At 41.6% G+C, this 18,980-nt stretch overlaps 1 protein-coding gene across 1 annotated transcript; it reads left to right on the top strand.

Moving 5' to 3' along the window:
• The first annotated feature begins 3,248 nt into the window (after positions 1-3,248).
• Positions 3,249-5,988, top strand: LOC120718112 (E3 SUMO-protein ligase ZBED1-like). The gene is made up of 3 exons (XM_040006460.1): positions 3,249-4,606; positions 4,783-5,035; positions 5,210-5,988. Exons 1-3 carry the CDS (start codon positions 3,489-3,491, stop codon positions 5,624-5,626), a joined length of 1,788 nt encoding a protein of 595 aa, XP_039862394.1. The 5' UTR covers positions 3,249-3,488; the 3' UTR covers positions 5,627-5,988.
• The last annotated feature ends 12,992 nt before the right edge of the window (positions 5,989-18,980 follow it).

Here is an 18,980-nt window from a genome sequence, read left to right as displayed (position 1 = left end):
GAACGACAGGTGCGACTTCTCAGAAAGGGCTCACTGAAGGCAGCATGGTTAAGAGCTTGGAGGCGCTTACGACTGCAGTGAATGCTCAGAATAACACCTTTGAGCGTATGTATGTTGGATTACATCAGGAAAGAATCAACTCACAACAACATCTCTGGGCGGAAGCTACATCTCGGATCAGTTGGCTGCGGTCGTGAGGTCTCAGAATCTGCAATGTGAGCAAAAGGAGTGACAAGACCACAGAATCGACGGCTAATAACATCACGGAGAAACTTGCAGCTATTAACGGGAGATTGAGAGACCAGTGTCGGAGTGTTAAAAAAAGCTTGAAATTCTCATGAGTTGTTTGTAAAAGAAAAATCACCATCATAATCTGGCTACCCCTCGGCGCCAGCTGTGGGCTCAAGGCTGGAGCCAAACAAAAACACCCTGATAACGACTGTGTTGAGTCTGTTCCTTCCCATTCCATGCAAGGCCACCTGGGTTGGCTGGTAGACTGTTTACTTAGCCTGGTAGGGCGAAGGACACTGTCTCAGCTGAACTATGGACACGCACACACATACATATACTGATACTGATAAGCACTCACTGACGCATCACCCTCCCTATCCAACGCCACCTCCAACGCTTACCTCCCCCATGATGTGGACATCGGGTCAGCTGGAGGCGCAGTCGAAGATTGCAGCAGTCCCAGATCAGATGTACACACTGGAACTCTTTCCCATGTTCCAGTGTTTATTGTGTTATGGTGTGTTAATACCTGTGCATTCCTGTATTATCCTTTTGTGTTGCACATTTCGATGTTTTTTTCCTCGCTACCTAGCCTGACCTGTTTCCCCAATGTGATGTTTGTATTGTATGTACGGTCGGCAAGGTCTGTCATCTCGGTTGTGGGCAAAAGACCTGCAACTGACAAATAAAGGCTATCTCATCTCATCTCTCATCATCAAAATGTAAAAGAACCCACCCACCACTTTAATCACACTCTAGATCTTGTTTTAACATATGGCATAGAAACTGAACATTTAACAGTGTTTCCTGAAAACCCTCTCCTGTCTGATCATTTCCTGATAACATTTACATTTACAATAATTGATTACACAGCAGTGGAGAGTTGACTTTATCAAAGTAGATGTCTTTCTGAAAGCGCTGTAACTAAGTTTAAGAATATAATCCACCCACTGTTATCATCTCCAATGCCCTGTACCAACACAGAGCAGAGCAGCTATCTGAACGCTACTCCAACAGAGGTCGATTATCTTGTTAATAATTTCACCTTCTCACTATGCACAACTCTGGATACTGTAGCTCCGGTGAAAACTAAGGTCTCTAATCAGAAGTACCTGACTCCGTGGTATAATTCTCAAACACGTAGCCTAAAGCAGATGACTCGTAAGCTGGAGAGGAAATGGTGTGTCACAAATTTAGAGGATCATCATTTAACCTGGAGAAATAGTTTGCTGCTTTATAAGAAAGCCCTCCGCAAAGCCAGAACATCTTACTATTCATCACTGATTGAAGAAAATAAGAACAACCCCAGGTTTCTCTTCAGCACTGTAGCCAGGCTGACAAAAAGTCAGAGCTCTTGTGAGCCAACAATCCCTTTAACGTTAACTAGTAATGACTTCATGAACTTCTTCACAAATAAAATTTTTATCATTAGAGAAAAAATTACCAATAATCATCCTACAGATGTAACATTATCTACAGCTACTCTTAGTACCATTGATGTTAAGTTAGATTCTTTTTCTCTAACTGATCTTTCTGAGTTAACTTCAATAATTACTTCCTCCAAACCATCAACGTGTCTTTTAGACCCCATTCCTACAAAACTGCTCAAAGAAGTCCTGCCATTAATTAATGCTTCAATCTTAAATATGATCAACCTATCTCTAATGATCGGCTATGTACCACAGGCCTTCAAGCTGGCTGTAGTTAAACCTTTACTCAAAAAGCCATCTCTAGACCCAGCAGTCTTAGCTAATTATAGGCCAATCTCCAACCTTACTTTCATATCAAACATCCTTGAAAGAGTAGTTGTCAAACAGCTAACAGATCATCTGCAGAGGAATGGCTTATTTGAAGAGTTTCAGTCAGGTTTCAGAGCTCAGCACAGCACAGAAACAGCTTTAGTGAAGGTTACAAATGATCTTCTTATGGCCTCTGACAGTGGACTCATCTCTGTGCTTGTCCTGCTAGACCTCAGTGCAGCATTCGATACTGTTGACCATAATATCCTATTAGAGCGATTAGAACATGCTGTAGGTATTACAGGTACTGTGCTGCAGTGGTTTGTATCATATCTATCTAATAGACTCCAGTTTGTGCATGTAAATGGAGAGTCCTCTTCACACACTGAGGTTAATTATGGAGTTCCACAGGGTTCAGTGCTAGGACCAATTCTGTTTACATTATACATGCTTCCCTTAGGCAGCATCATTAGAAGACATAGCATACATTTACACTGCTATGCAGATGACACCCAGCTCTATCTGTCCATGAAGCCAGATAACACACACCAATTAGTTAAACTGCAGGAATGTCTTAAAGACATAAAGACCTGGATGGCCGCTAACTTTCTGCTTCTTAATTCAGATCAAACTGAGGTTATTGTACTCGGCCCTGAAAAGCTTAGAAATATGGTATCTAAGCAGATTCTTACTCTGGATGGCATTACCTTGGCCTCCAGTAACGCTGTGAGGAACCTTGGAGTCATTTTTGACCAGGACATGTCCTTCAACGCACATATTAAACAAATATGTAAGACTGCTTTCTTCCATTTGTGCAACATCTCTAAAGTTAGAAATATCCTGTCTCAGAGTGACGCTGAAAAACTAGTTCATGCATTTATTACTTCCAGGCTGGACGACTGTAATTCATTATTATCAGGAAGTCCTAAAAACTCCCTGAAAAGCCTTCAGCTAATCCAAAATGCTGCAGCAAGAGTCCTGACAGGGACTAGAAAGTGAGAGCAGATTTCTCCTGTTTTGGCTTCCTGTTAAATCCAGAATTCAAAATCCTGCTCCTCACATACAAGGTCTTAAATAATCAGGCCCCATCTTATCTTAATGACCTTGTAGTACCATATCACCCTATTAGAGCACTTCGCTCTCGCTCTGCAGGCCTACTTGTTGTTCCTAGAGTATTTAAAAGTAGAATGGGAGGCAGAGCCTTCAGTTTTCAGGCCCCTCTTCTGTGGAACCAGCTTCCAGTTTGGATTCGGGAGACAGACACTATCTCTACTTTTAAGTAGGGGTGTCAAATTATCGCGTTAATTGCGATTAATTAATTACAATGCTATTTAGCGCGTTATGTTTTTTAATCTCGTTAATCTAATTTTTAATCTCTTGACGTCATTGATTTTGTATGAGAGTTGCTATGTTATAAAATCCGTTTTTATGTGCTGGGCTCCTTGTGCTTGACTTGTTGGGGGTGGAGTCACGTCGTGAGGTCAAGGTGAGAAGTGGTGATTAGCTTACAGTGTGGATATGGAGGCGCATCTGAGAGTTGTTGGCCCAATGAACGGGAAATTTGTATTTCATAAACGCCCCGACGGCACCATTGACAAAGGTAAAGTGGTCTGCCTAGAGTGTAAGAAGGAGTTTGCTTACCACCGAAGCAGCTCAAGTTTGGCCTATCACCTCAACGCAAAGCACCCAGCCGCGAGTGCAGCAACAGCTAGCAGTGAAGACGTTAGCAATATAGCAAGCCAGAGCAAAGCTTTTCGCCAAACAAAACTAGAGAATACCCCTCGTATGAGCAAGTCTGCGACCGACAGGCTGACTAATGTTATTGCCAAGTGGATAGCGATGAACTGTAGGCCGATAAATATAGTAGAGGACGAAGGATTGACAGAGGTGTTGCAAATTGCGTCCAATGACCCGTCATACAAGCCGCCGTGCAGGACTACAGTAACGACCAAAATCAGCAAAATGTACGACGGCGAAAAGAAAAACAAACTTGAGATTTTGGCGGAGGATTCTCCCAACTGTGTTGCTATAACCGGAGATCACTGGACCTCAGCTGGCAACCACAGCTATTTTGGGGTGACTGGACACTTTATTGATAGTGAGTGGAACCTCAACTCATTTGCACTGACCGTCATGAGAACAGAAACCAGGCACTTTGCTGATAAATGCGCCGAACAGTTCCTCAAGGTAGCAAATGACTGGGGTATTGAAAACAAGATATCCACCATTGGCACAGACAGCGCAGCAAACATGCTGGCTGCTATGAGAGCACTTCCATATGAGCACATCGCCTGCAATGCTCACATTCTCCAGAGGACCATCACGGTATGTCTCGATAGCAGTGGTTTTGTCGGTGTACTGGCAAAGTGCCGCAAGATTGTTGGTCATTTTAAACAAAGCCCTGCGAGTACCACAGAACTTAACCAACAACAAGTAGCACTCGGAAAGAAGAGCGATCAACTTATACAGGATGTACCCACCAGGTGGAACTCGACTCTCGCAATGGTCTCACGCCTCCTATGTAACCGAGAGGCTGTCCAGGCTACGTTGGACCAACAGAACCACAGGTTGGTCTTGCCAACCGAAGGTGAGTGGGCGAAACTGCAGAGGCTGGAGCTCCTGCTTGAACCATGCAAGTAAGTTCAAATAAACACCTTCCCATTTTAATTATATAAACTACTGTTACATGTGTAAAATCAAAATTAATGAACATAACAAGGAACTTTTAAGGACAATTAAATTGGGAATCAGTTACACTTTGATTTAAATGAATCCAGCTAGGTTTATTTAGCAAACCTCTCCACCTCTGCAGGTATGTGACAGAGCTGCTGGGTGGTGAGGCCTACGTCTCTTGCTCTGTAGTGCTGCCTGCTTTTCGCCATCTGTACCGTGTCATGGACATTACTGATGATGATCCTGCCTACGTGGTGAAGTTCAAGAATGCCTTCCAGAAGGATCTGGCAGCACGACGAGCTAATGGCAACGAGATATGGTTCGAGGTGGCCACAGCATTGGATCCACGGTTTAAGGATTTGAAATGTCTTCCAAGAGAAAAGAGGGAACAGGTAGGACAATAAGGTTAAGCTGGACTAATGAGTCCAATTCATTATCAAATCAAACTTTTATTTATTATATGGAACACAAAGTTCTTTACAAGATTAAATAAAATAAAAAAAAAAGCACTTAGTTTTAATCACAATCATTCATTCATTCATTCATTCATTCATTCATTCATTCAGGTGTGGACCATTCTGGAGAATATGCTCCAGGCAGCAGAGCCCAGAAGAGCAGATAGTCTCCAGCCCTCCACAGAGGATGATGGACCAGCTCAGAAGAAGAGGAGGAGCGAACTCCTTCTGGGGTCTGACTCTGACTCAGAAGATGGAATTGAGTCTGGAGAGCTGCAGCGCTACAGAGCAGAACCCAGCATCAGTATTGATGACTGTCCCCTGAAGTGGTGGTATGCTCACTCAGGAGTCTATGAAAAGCTGTCAGTCCTAGCACAAAAGTACCTGGCCTCCCCAGCTACCTCTGTACCCTGTGAGAGACTCTTTAGCCTTGCAGGCCACATAGTGCAAAAGAAAAGGGCAGCCTTGCTTCCAGAAAATGTTACCAGGCTGGTGTGTCTTAGCGACTGGCTGAGGAAGAAGAAATGAGACACATGTGGTCAGCATAGCTGCTGTGTCATTTGTAGCCTACTAGAATAGATTGCTTGATGTTCAGCACTTTTTTTTGTGATGGAAGAATACTTTGATGTGCTAACTTGCAGCACTGCAATGTCAGTTTTATTTTTCATTATCTGAAGCAGAGGAATTTCAGTGCTGTATTGCTCAGAAAAGAGCAACTCTGATGTGCTAACTTGCAGCACTTAATTTATTTGATTTTATTTGTATTTATTTTTCCACTTATTTTACAAAAGAATACAACAGTATGTAAATGGTTGCATCTGTTTAACGTTTGTTAAACAATAAATGACTTTATAAAGTCACTTTCTTTGTTATATATCAGTCTTTTGGTCTGCCACAATAAGTTGAGGGCTTTCCTCAGCTATTTTTAGGTGAGATTAAAAAAGAGATTAATTAGATCAATTAATTAAAAATCATAATTAATTAATCTCTATTTTTTTTTAATCTCTTGACAGCACTACTTTTAAGATCAGGCTTCAAACTTTCCTTTTTGCTAAAGCATATAGTTAGGGCTGGACCAGGTGACCCTGAATCCTCCCTTAGTTATGCTGCAATAGACGTAGGCTGCCGGGGGATTCCCATGATGCATTGAGTTTTTCCTTTCCAGTCACCTTTCTCACTCACTATGTGTTAACAGACCCCTCTGCATTGAATCATATCTGTTATTAACCTCTGTCTCTCTTCCACAGCATGTCTTTATCCTGTCTTCCTTCTCTCACCCCAACCAATCACAGCAGATGGCCCCGCCCCTCCCTGAGCCTGGTTCTGCCGGAGGTTTCTTCCTGTTAAAAGGGAGTTTTTCCTTCCCACTGTCGCCAAAGTGCTTGCTCATAGGGGGTCATATGATTGTTGGGTTTTCTCTGTATTTATTATTGTGCGATCTATTGTACAATATAAAGCGCCTTGAGGCGACGTTTGTTGTGATTTGGCGCTGTATTAATAAAATTGAATTGAATTGAATTGAATCTCACATCTACCACTGTTACCAATTTAGACCAATCAGTCTAATATTTGTCTATGTTAGCTGGAGGGAACCAAACAGGCACAGGAAGAATATGCAGTTCAGTGTCTTGTCATGGTATGTTTCAGTGTGCTCAACATCCCACAAATTTCACCTCTGGGGCAGTTTCTGACAGACCAGTTTGTACAAAAAGCCTCATGGATCTCTGCGTGTTTGCATCATAGTTTCTGTGGATGAGCCTCGCCAGCTTTTTAAACAAAGTAGGAGCCTGAGAAACTCGAATCAGAGGGAAAGGACGTTTTAAGCAGTTCACATTGAGCACCGCGGTTCATGCAGCACTTTAAACATCTGCAACAATGGCTTTTAGGACGTCACCAAATAAAACGTGTCTATGTAACGATGTATGGAAAAAACAAACACTCCTTACATCTTACTGTGTACTACTATCAAATAACTCCAAACAAAACAAACAGTTCAACAGTTATTATTTCATTTTGATTTCTTTAAATTCAGTTTTATTTATTTCTTGCGTTTTGTAAATGTTTATGTGGCTGATGTTTCTCAAGCACAACATTAAATATCAAAGAGCCGTCCCTGTGTTCATAACGATCTGCGTCAGAGTTCATTTATGTTTGCGTTGACCACACTGACAAAGATGTTTTCTGTGTATTTTTTATTTTATTTTAGTTTGTACGCAACATCATTTTATTCGTTTTTTTTTTTCTATTATGATTATTTTATTTCAGTTTATTGCATTTCTCTAAACTACTGAACATGTATGACTAAGATGCCATAGGCTTTGTTAAATCACAGTATTTAATGGTCTGTGAAGGAGAGAAGGTTGAGCGTTAGCTGATAAAGACATTATAGCCACATTGTTTGTAAAAATAAACACTAAATATACTTCAGTAAGGACAGATCATTAGAAAGACTGAACCTGAGTTATTGATGAACAGATACAGATTGATGTTTGGCCGTTAGCCCATCCTGGCTGTGAAAGGGATTAGAGCCCCTGGAGCCTCGACGCTGGTGGTGGAGATAAAGAAGGCTTGAATGGAGCTTGAGTGATGAGAGGTGGAGATGGGCAGGAGGTGGGTTGCACAATGGCATCTGCGAGGACAAAGACAGATGCACACTGATATTTAAAGTACGTGGCATGAATGCTGATTGGCCTGGAGAAGGCCAGGTGAAGGTGATTGGACTAGACCAGTGATGTCACAAAGAGCTTGACAGCGTATAAAGTTTAGATTTAGCTGGAAGCACCTGGGAGCGGACACATGTGAGACCACAGATCCTCCTCTTGAATTTCAGCCGCCCTAAATAAGAGCAGCTTTTTCTTTCTGCACTAAAATTCAGTTTTCAGTCATTAAAGCAAAAAAAATGAATTCCCATTGCTATTAATATTATAACTTGCCTGTTACTATGAGACAGCCTTTACAAGAATAATGTAAGATTACTCTTTCCAGTTTCTCCATGCATGCTTGAACCATAGCGTTCAGGAGATCCTTCCAGTGTACAGTCCATGAAAAAGGAGGGTGGTCTGATAGAACGGCGTCCTTCAAGTAAGGTCCTAGTCCGGAAAATGCAAATGGATCAGCCATAATGATCTAGAATCAATAATGACTGGTGAGGTGTGAGTGTTGCAGCTGATAGTCAGAGGATTGATGAATGCTCTTAACACTGGAAACTGGATATAATCAGGAAAATCAAGAGGAAACTTCCAATGCTGAAGTGTTAAAAACTGCAGTTTTTCTAACAGCTGTTTGAGGGTCCTCCAAAAAAACCCTCACGTACTAAAATAACCAGCTTCAGCAATGAAGTTATGCTATGGTAGCATGGTACAAAAAATAATATCTTGTTTTTAAAATGATGGAATAGCATAAAAGTAGCACAGTGGTTAGCACTGTTGCCTCACACCAATAAGGTCCTGAGTTCAGTTCCAGCATCAGGGTCATTCATGTTCTCTCTGGGTACTCTGGCTTCCTCCCATAGTGGGGTTGGGTTAACTAGCAACTCTCCAGCAAGGCTAAGCAGAAGAGAACAGATGGTTTTTATAATATTATCCCCTGTTAAAACTTTCCTTTTTGATAAAGTGACCCTGAATCCTTAGTTATGCTAATAGGTGTAAGCTGCTGGGGGATTCCCGTGATGCATTGAGTGTTTCTGTCTTCCTTCTCTCTCCCCAACCAATCACAGCAGATGGCCCCGCCCCTCCCTGTGCCTGGTTCTGCTGGAGGTTTCTTCCTGTTAAAAGGGAGTTTTTCCTTCCCACTGTTGCCAAAGTGCTGCTCATAGGAGGTCATATGATTGTTGGGTTTTCTCTGTATGGATTATTGTAGGGTCTACCTTACAATATAAAGCGCCTTGAGGCGACTGTTGTTGTGATTTGGCGCTGTGTAAATAAAATTGACATGAATTGTTATCCCAGCTGTGCAGATGGTGATTTCTTTCATGCATTCGGATTCTTCTTTAAAGTTAGAGGCATGGATATTTGACAGGTGTGCTGACGCTGGCTGAGCAGAAAATGAGGCTTCATTAAACTCCACAAACATGAGTCAGTGCCCATGTCAATCTCTCCATTGTATTTGGGGTGTTGGTGTGTTTTCTAACATATTTCATTGAAATATCTGATAAATAATATGGTGGTGCGGTCATACCATCTCACACTTCATCAAACAGCGTTATTTTCACAAAACACTGGTAGAGAAGGTTTGAGTGCAGAGTTAGATTTAGTTTTAGTGGACTAAATATCACAAGATCATCCAAGGTTAAATCTGATTCAGAAATACAAGTGAAAAAGTTTGTCATGTTTTTACCGCTGAAAGTTTATAAACTGTGTTATTGTCTTTGACATAAAAAAAACAGAGTTTGTTGTTTAAAGAACTGTTGGTGAAACCTTGTCGTGTCAGAGACGGACAGCCGTCAAATATTACCTGGTGTTTCTATTTCTGGGCCACACTCTGATTTTTAGTTCCCTGCTGAAAACTGCACTTGGTGTTTGTGGGTGGACTGTGAAGTTTATGTGTCCTGTATCTGTGCCGGCCTTTCTGAGCCGAGCTTATTGTCGTTCCTATTCAGAGACTGTTGTGCTGCTGATTTGACTCCCCAAGGACTGAACTGTATGTTCCCAAGCTAACCTACTCTGACTGTAACTCTGCCCACAGACTGAGCTGGAGGTCCTTGTTCGCTCTGGTCCCTCAGATAATTCGGAGCTGAAACAGCGGCAGTCCCTATCTCCTGTAAAGTTGGCAGGGCGATCTGCTGAGCAGCTCCAGCTTCCAGCATCTGCTGTGAATTCTGCATATTCGAGTTACTGGATGCCACCAGCAGGCTCCGTTATGTAGGATCGTTACCATTTCATCTTTTTTGTGCCTCACATTGATTGTAATGGTCTTAGTTAGCTAACAACCTGTGGCTGTGTCGTGTGGCTTTATTTTGATCTGTTCTTTCATTAGGTACAGGATAGAAAAGGGTCATTTTCTGGCACTCTGTCACACGTTGGAAATGATGCTGCAAACCTGTAAACAAAATGAACCACTGTTGGAAAAAGCAGCCACTGTAGATGATGTTTTGGTGCACGTATCCTGTCGAAGAGAGGCCCAGTGACTCATGCCTTTGTTAATGAGCTGTGCTACATTTTGTTGTTGCCTGCCTTTTTAACAGGGCTGTGTGGGTTTTTTCTTATGTGGATGACTGGTGGATGATATCATAAAGCAGGCTGCAGCAGATGTTTCACATGGCATTTGGACAGGCATTTCTGTGGCTTACTTCACACAGAACAAATAATGGACCAGGTCTGGCTTTTGTCCTGAGTGCTGAAGCGGGTGAGAGGTGGCTTTTTAAAATCCCCATCCCATCTCTGCCTTTTCACAGGCATCAAAGCGTAGGTCACTTTTGCCATTTACCTGTATGGCAGTACTTCAGAGACTTGTTCTAATATCCTCTAATATCCTCTCCTTTTTATTTCTCAGATAATTCAGCAGCTAGATCATCGATTTTAGCATGACAGAGGGTGTTTCATTTCTGTTGGCAGACCCCATTTTGTAAAGAAATTCACTCACAGATCTGTGAGGTATTTTGGATGAAAGCCCTGAGAAACACTTCATGCTCTAACCCTTTTTTCTTCTTTTTTGTTTTCTTACTTGGGTAGTTGAGCACAAAGTCCAACATGTTTATATTAAGCATTTCAACACCGTCTTTAATAAAACTGACACTTATGGCACAGTTGTTTCCACTTGTGTCAGATTGGTGAACAGCATACAATGATGGACGAAGTGTCAGGATCTGGGTGTGAAAGATATTTTCAGACCGTGTCCTCTCCCTTTTTTGCTGACTGGAGGAAGTTTGATTCTCATGGTTTGTTCCAAAGACATTAGGCTTCTCATAACTGAGAGGCAGATGAGAAAAGTGTTAATGTCCAAATCCATCTGTGACGTGTGACAGCCAAGAGAAAGCTGACAGGAGAAAAAATGGGGAAATATGGGGAAAGGCTGTTATATTGAACTAAAGGCTAGCTGGCCTAATGGATTTCATGTGACTTTAAATGGTTAAACTAGGCCACTTTAAATTGCATATATTCAAACTAGTCATTATTGCATTGATTGCTGAGAAACTGTCAGTCTGAAACTGGAAACACTCCTACAAACCTGCATAGGTGGGGAATGAGGGAGGTCTCACAGCGCAGGTTATGTGGGGAGAGGAACCATGGTGCACATTTTGGAGCAGGATGGAAGACTGCTCTTAGACAGGGAAGATACAAATGGTGTCATGACAAGGTCCCAGAGTGTTGGCTGACATTTTGGAGCAGCAGCAATGGAGAAAACATCAAGTTTGGGCAAGACCAATGCTATCCATCCAGTTCATCAGGGAGGGCGAGAAGCCTTCATCCTCCAAGAAGACCAGGAAGGGTCAGCAACATCATGGGAGATGAGGTCCGATCTGGGAATGAAACTTCACCTTCCTCAGGTCATGCACTCTGTGCAGGCCAGTCAAGTTCCTCCACACCAAACTCGCTCATCCATGTCTTTATGGACTTTGTGCACTGGTGTGCAGTCATGCTGGAACAGGAAGGTCTATCTATTGTGAAAGTAATCAGTGAATTTGATGATTTGAACAGGTGAATGAATACTTTAGCAGTGCAGTGTGTGTGAATACCAAACTTTATTATAAATTGTCCAAAATTTACAGGCATTCTTGGTATCAAGTGGTTGCGCATTTGTGACTTTAATGATCCTACCAATGTTCCTCTACCACCACCAGCAGGACAGACCATTCTGTTTAACAGCTACTGTTTAGACTGCCACAGATCTGTGAACAGAAATTCAAAGGCAGGTAATGCAACCAGTTTGACCAGTGCTGGGTCTCCAAAGCAAAGCACATCTCTCCAAGCTCCCCCTAGAGACGGCTGAGCTCCACTCAGATCGTGTCTTTTGGCTTCACAGTTCAGTTCCCGATTCTGGACACAGCTAAGTGTCTGCTCTTTTTTACCCACAGGCAAATGGACAGACAACAAATCAGTGCAATATGTGGTGCACTCCAGTCCACCGGGAGTTCACAGCTCTGCCACTGGCCTCTCACCTTGCTATCTGCTCCTCCCAGCCCAAGAGAGCGAGCTGACCTGTCCAGCATCACCTCCAATGCTGTCGTCACCTCTGTAGGATCACTAGGGCTGCCCCACTAAGAACCCAGGAACAGAATAAAAAGCCTCACCACCACTGACTCCCAACTACTCATCAAGTTAGAAAGTTAACTGTTTTCCAAAAATATTTCCTTGAGAAGTGAGTCCATGAAACTAACCCCTAATTTCATTGGTCTGCTTGAAATTAAGGCACTCGTTAATTCCATCACTGTCCATCTGAAGCAAACCTAGAAACATCCACACGTCCTGCCACAACACCCGGTTGAAGCATCTCTGAAAGAAAGAAAGCTTGCAAAAATATAAGTTGACAGATTTATCAGTATCATATCTCTATCACTGAGATACTTTAGAGGCTGCAGCCCCAGTGATGTTTAACAGTCTGAGAAGTAGAAGTTAAAAACAAATATGATACAAGGCCAGGGAGTAAAAATAGCTGCTCTGTCATATCCAGTGTTGAAAAAAGTAATGCCTCAAAGCAATGGAGTATGTTACTTAATTACTCAGTAGAGAAAGTAATTTGTTACATTATCCGTTACATTATGTATTGTCTCATAATTACCATTTAACAACATAAACCCGAGGCTAACACATGCGCACTCAGTTTTATCATCACTCTAGGTGCTTTGCTAGCTTGGTGTTAGCATGCTGCCTGCAAAGAGTCAACGTTGTGTTAGCAGTATTGCGCAGTCCTTTCTGTCCTGGAAGCAGTTTGCACATCACACTCTTCTCTTTTTTGCATCAAAAATAAAAGTGTTGTCCAAAATGCCCGACTGTAAGTAATCTCCACTGCAGAGCCTTTTTTGTCTACGAACTTGTTGATCTTTACTCTGGCACATAACCTCATCCAAACCAAGTTAGGTTCACAGCGTGATTTACCATGGCTTTGTAAGTGAAGCACCTTTGTAGTACAAAAAGTATGAATACACATGTACGGATCAGCTCAGCATGCAATGATGATTCAGGGTTGTGTAGAACAGCTCAAGAGTCAAGAATGTTAACTCAAGTAAGACCGAGGTGTGTGAAGCAGGCTTCAGTTATATATGAGTTGATTATTGTCCAAAATTACCTCCCTGGAATTTTAAGTAAATGTTGGACAGCTCAGGGGTCAAGCAGTCAGCTGACTCCCATCGATGATGAGACAATGCTTAAGATGGAACGCAAACAGGGGTTGCTGTTAGTAAAATATGAAGACCAAAAAAGTTGCCAGGCCAAATACAGACCTGTGGGATAATTTGAGAATTCAAGCTTGCTATGAAAGTGTACGCAACACCCCATTTTGCAGTTTTTGCAGTAATAATTGTTTAGGTTGGATGAAATAGTGCAGAACACACTGCTCGCAGTTTTGTTATGAAAATGTGCAGCAGCAGCAGCTGTTTATTGGAAATGCATTAGTCATTACTGGCCACAGTTACATGTTGCATTAGTGTATGTGTCTGTTAATGTTATCCACAAAAATAAATCATATATATTGATATTAGAGTGATGTGATTTATTGCTGATACAAAAGTCTAAAACATGCAGAGGAATTAAAACTTTAAGAAACAACAAACATCTAGCTTTGAAACAGAAAAAACCCACATTTTCTACATATGCATTTCAACAGTGGAGCTCTCAGCGTGGAAAGCTTAAGTGTGTTACACACAGGTTCATGCTATCACCTCCAAGTGGGTCCTGTCAGACTAAACTATTTGGAATGGGGCAACATGACAGTGATGCATTACAGAATGCGATGGAATGATGAGGAGGGAAACCTGAGACAGGCTGTGCGTTCCTGTGCACAGTATTTTCACATACACCCATATAAACTCCTGGACTACCTCCATGTTTAATGCCAGGAAGTTTGGGTTATTTTGTATGCCAGGCAGGCTTGTTCTGTTCTGTTAATACTGCTCAGCAGGAACCGGGGCTGGGACAGACATGTAGTGATGAACTGTGCTGAAGTGGGGGGGAGGGGCTCTTATCATAATCTCATCCTTTCCCAGTACACAGACTGTTGCCCAATGTCACTACTGGGATGGTAATATATGAATTATCTACAGTGATGAGTGTTATGTGACTCATTACCAGTGATGGGAATAACACCGTTACTTTTTTCAGGAACAAGTAATCTAATTACTATTTCTATCGTTACAACGTCGTTACAGGTACTAACAGGAAAATGTGGTCCGTTACTATTTTTCAACAGACGGTTGAAGCTGTGTTCAGCTTTCCGCATCTTATATCAGCTGCACGGAAGTAGCTGTAAGTAATCTGGATGCTACAGCTCTAAGCAGCTGTGGATGGCAGTCACTTTCTTATGGCCTTATTTTTGTGCCACTATTCTGAGCACCCGTAAAAAAAATTTGAGTGCACGTAAAAAAAGTTTGCAGGTGCAAGTGTTGTATTTTGAGAAGAAATTTATTTTGAGCGAAGAAAAGCTGAATTTGAGTGAACAAAATTCATTCCTGCGTGCAAAAAATGTATTTCAGTGTTTGCTATTATCCACACACACACACACACACACACACACACACACACACACACACACACACACAACAGCAGCCCTTCTCGCTCAGTTTTTGCATTTGCGCTCGCTCACGCTCTCAACATTTCTGCCCGTGCGCGTTCAACTCTTTCTCTACACCGTTATATTTGTGCCACAAAACCAGCCAATCACAGACTTGGATGCAAAAATATCTGATTGGCTGTTCTGGTCTCCAATCAGCTCGAAATGATGAAATGCAAATATCCCAGAATGCATTTCGTCCAAAACTCAAACGAGGCAGTGGCGGAGGAACGCAGAGGGGCGGAGTTTGAAATATTACTCTGTCTGGGTCACAAAATAAACTTTTAAGATATTTTCATGCCAGAATGTTTCTGTGTAAACTTCAAATATCTGCTCAGTTCATCAAGACATCACATATTTGCATAAGTGCTCTAACGTTTTCGGAGATAAAATAAACCAATTTTAAATACAAAGATTGCTTTAGAGGCAGAAATGTTGCTACTACATGTGTATCCTAAAAATCTTAAACTAAGAGCCCATCAAATTAAGTTTATGGACTATTGTACATTACAGGCAAAATGTACAATTGCATTGAACTGGAAAAAATCAGATCCTCCTGCTATTGGTGCTTGGATAAATCCTTTGGCACAGTGTATGGCAATGGAAAGGATAACGTGCTTTCTCAAAGACAAGTTAACATATTTTGATGAGATTTGGAAGCCATTTAAAAACTTTATAAAAGAAGTAAACATCGGACAACTCCTGCAGGAGCGTGGATGAGGGGAAAATTGTTTAGTCTGTGCTAGCTATTTCTATTTCTTTTCCCTTTTTGTTTCATTCAATATGTATAAATGCCACATATTGTACTACTGTATGCATATTTCATGTGTTTTTATTTGATGTAGGTTTGGGAGAGAGCAGGGATGGGAGGTGAGGGGGGGAGTGTTCTTATTACTGCGGCATATTACTGTGAAAACAAACCTTTGTATGCTGTTGCAAAAAGCAATAAAAATATTGTTTAATAAAACTATGCTGAAGTCACAAAGTCTGGTGCTGATTGTTAGAAGCTCAAAAAACACAGATTGATAAATACTTTGGATTTTTGAGTAATGCAGTCGAAGGAAAGACAAAAATACAACAAACACTGTCTTTCCATTTTTAAAATTGAGAACCTGAACTCTCAAAGGGCCTGAAAGTGGATTTCCCCAAACTTCAAAACCTACCAACTCAAAGATTATTGCTGTAAGAATCCTTCATATGGAGTCTGATCCCTGCAGTGGGCACAGGATTGGTTTCTATGATTTCCCAACTGTTCGTTCCTCCTTCACTGCCAGAACCACTTGTTTCAGGGTTATTTGCCTCAGAAGTTGCCTTAGTGGCTTGCCACAATCCCTAACCACAAATCTATGACTACATCAATCAAACCACTGCTGAAATTTGTTGTCAGTATGCTAAAAATCCACAAAACGTGTCCATATTGAGCTGTGCCCAAGATCACACGAGCTTTCCTCTAAAGCTTCATTTGGCAATTATTCTGAGAATTCAAATGTTCTTATATGACATAAGCGCCTCTGATTATTTGGCTTTGATCAGTTATTTGTTGATCATAGGGGAGTGGATCCAGATGCTTTTCAACCTTCCTGTTTTTTCACACATGAACACTCAGCACTCACCCTCCTGATACAGTCTGGCAGTTCACATGTGCAGTGTAGGCCGAAATACTGGGTAGAGTCCCAAGAGCCAAGAACCTTTAAACAGACAAGCCCACATAAAAGAAAGACCCTACTTATTGGTTCCAGTACCTGTGGGCCCAAAAACAGGTTGCAGCTCACAAGGTCTTCGTGTTCCTAAAGTGTTTGCACATTTTACCACAAAATATGGTAAAAAAAAAGAAAGAAAGACGTTTTATTCATGAAATACGACCTTAAATGGTTGAACAACATAGTCCACTGAAATGTTCCCACCAATATTAGCATTGCAAATCAAAGAATCAGCTTTCATCGACATATGTGCCACAAACATCACATCATCTGTATTCATGTGTAGAAATAAAAACACAGTTGTGTTGTTGTTAAAGAGGGAGGAGCTTAGAAAATAACTACTTTGACATATTGTGATTATTGTAGGTCTCATAACTTTGGACAGATGCTTTGCTATTCCTGGTTTTTATTATGAAGTAGAAGACTTTTGCATTTTGTGTGCGATCTGTAAACTTTAATGGAAAATCTAACACATACTATTGATAACAGAGAATTTAAGACATTGTTTATATTTAAAAATGGGGTGTTTGATAAAAGCAGCTGGATTACTTGGAGAGAACATTGCGCGACTGTCTTATCGCATTTACTTCACAATAAAATGAGTTGACGCACACTCTGGATTTTGTTAATGCAGTTACATGATTGCTGTTTCTTTCTTTGTAAGAGACGCTTTGACCAGACCACAATGTCAGACTCTCTCCTCAGGGCAGGTTTTTGACATAAGAGCAATGTTTGATGGGAAGAGACAAAGAAAAGAACACATATGTTTGAGTGGCTGGGAAGTACAGCAAGTCATCCACCAATCAGATGGTTGAACCAGGGGTTGCTCTCTGAAAGGTTTCCTGGTTTGGACAGAGAGCACTTAGATATGGGGATGAGACATGTAGTATAAAGTGCTTTGAGTAGAGTAGAAAAGTGTTGTATAAGAACGAGTCTATATGCAACATTCAATACAAGAATAAAGTCCAGAAATTTCACATTTTATTTTTCTAAACTCTTAGCAGCAGAAATAGATTTTATTGATCCAACTGTTCTTTAAATTATTGTGATTAGCAAATGGACAAAGACTCTTCGGTGGAACATTTGTAAAGCATTAAACCTCCACACAGCATCACAGGTCAAAGACAGAAACGTCTCCACTGAGGGTGCCCAGGGGCTGACCGGCCCGGTGGTACCCCCAGGTGTGCGTGGCTGTGCTGAACGCAGGGTTTCCTCTCACAGGTTTATTTCAGCTCATGCATCAGAAACTGCACAATAAGACTGCGTTTTAAGTTTTGATGACATTCAAACAACACGAATAAGCCAACAGTGCTGTATATGGTTTTACTTTGGACCACATTCAGTTCCCATCAGTGGAACTAAAGTGGTCCCGTGTGTGGTGTTAGACTGCTTTGAAGACATCAGTGATTAATGTCTGTGTGAAAGTGTTCTGCTGTGCTGTTATGTCACTCCCTGCGTCTCTCTTGCTCTCTTCAGCGTGACACCTGATACCTTTCAGACTATGAGGATCGTGTCACTGGCATCATCGTGTAATGTTTCATTTGTTATAATGCGACGGTCTTTGATCCTGTGCTGTCGCATTGAAAACAGACGCATGAATAGCAGCGGTAGTGAAAGGAGCCTTTTTACTGCCTATGTGTATGTGCACTCGACTGCATGTTTTCCTTACAGCACTGTGTTGTTAAAATGCTGTGACACACACACACACACAGTTTCATGGTATGAGTGTACTATGCATGCACAGTTCCTGCAGGTGAAAAAAATGGATGCATTATGTAATATAAGTCAACCCTGTGATTTAGATAGAGGTGCACGGCCGAGATCAAACCAGTGACTCATATGAAAATGTCACTTTGGCACAGCATGGCAGGGGCAGTCACTGTAAAGATGACTGATGAAAACTGTAACAGTACCTGAAACTACAGCTAGCTGTTAGCTCACATGTGACGCTTTTTGAAGTAGAGATTTAGACCCGGATAAAACAAAACACATCTGGTGTTTGGGTTGATGGACCAGGCCGCTGTATAAGTTCAGCACAGGTAGCATGTATGAAAACTGTTTAATTAAACTATATACCATAATTACTGAGACTAGTAGCAACGCATTCATAGCCAGTTTGTATCTAACTATGTTAGTTAGGCATGGATTAGGAAAGCAGGTTCTCTAAACCAGGTGTGGGGAACTCCAGGCCTCGAGGGTCGATGTCCTGCAGGTTTTAGAGATCACCTGGGGCAACACACCTGAATCCTGAACAATTAGTTCATTACCAGGCCTCTGGAGAACATTTTAATTTATCCATTTAAACGAGCTGTGTTGGATCAAGGACACATCTAAAACCTGCAGAACACCTCGAGGCCTGGAGCCCCGCTCTAAATAAAAGCGTTCATTGAAAACTTACAAACAGTCAACTTACCTTAAACAGTGTTAGCTGTATTAGTGCACCAGTGACCAGTGTTGGGGAGTAATGGAATACATGTACT

Source organism: Simochromis diagramma, unplaced genomic scaffold (assembly GCF_900408965.1).
Source record: "Simochromis diagramma unplaced genomic scaffold, fSimDia1.1 OVJJ01000024.1, whole genome shotgun sequence".
Classification (NCBI taxonomy): Eukaryota; Metazoa; Chordata; class Actinopteri; order Cichliformes; family Cichlidae; genus Simochromis; species Simochromis diagramma.
The sequence above is the reverse complement of the archived record's forward strand: the minus strand, read 5'-3'. Positions and strand labels throughout refer to the sequence as shown.

What these genes read in the sequence shown, in the direction of transcription:
- LOC120718112 (XM_040006460.1), top strand. Translation starts at nt 3,489, where the DNA reads ATGGAGGCGCATCTGAGAGTTGTTGGCCCAATGAACGGGAAATTTGTA. An exon ending in CTCCTGCTTGAACCATGCAA is followed by an intron (nt 4,607 to 4,782) that starts GTAAGTTCAAAT and finishes CCACCTCTGCAG; the next exon opens with GTATGTGACAGAGCTGCTGG. An exon ending in CAAGAGAAAAGAGGGAACAG is followed by an intron (nt 5,036 to 5,209) that starts GTAGGACAATAA and finishes TCATTCATTCAG; the next exon opens with GTGTGGACCATTCTGGAGAA.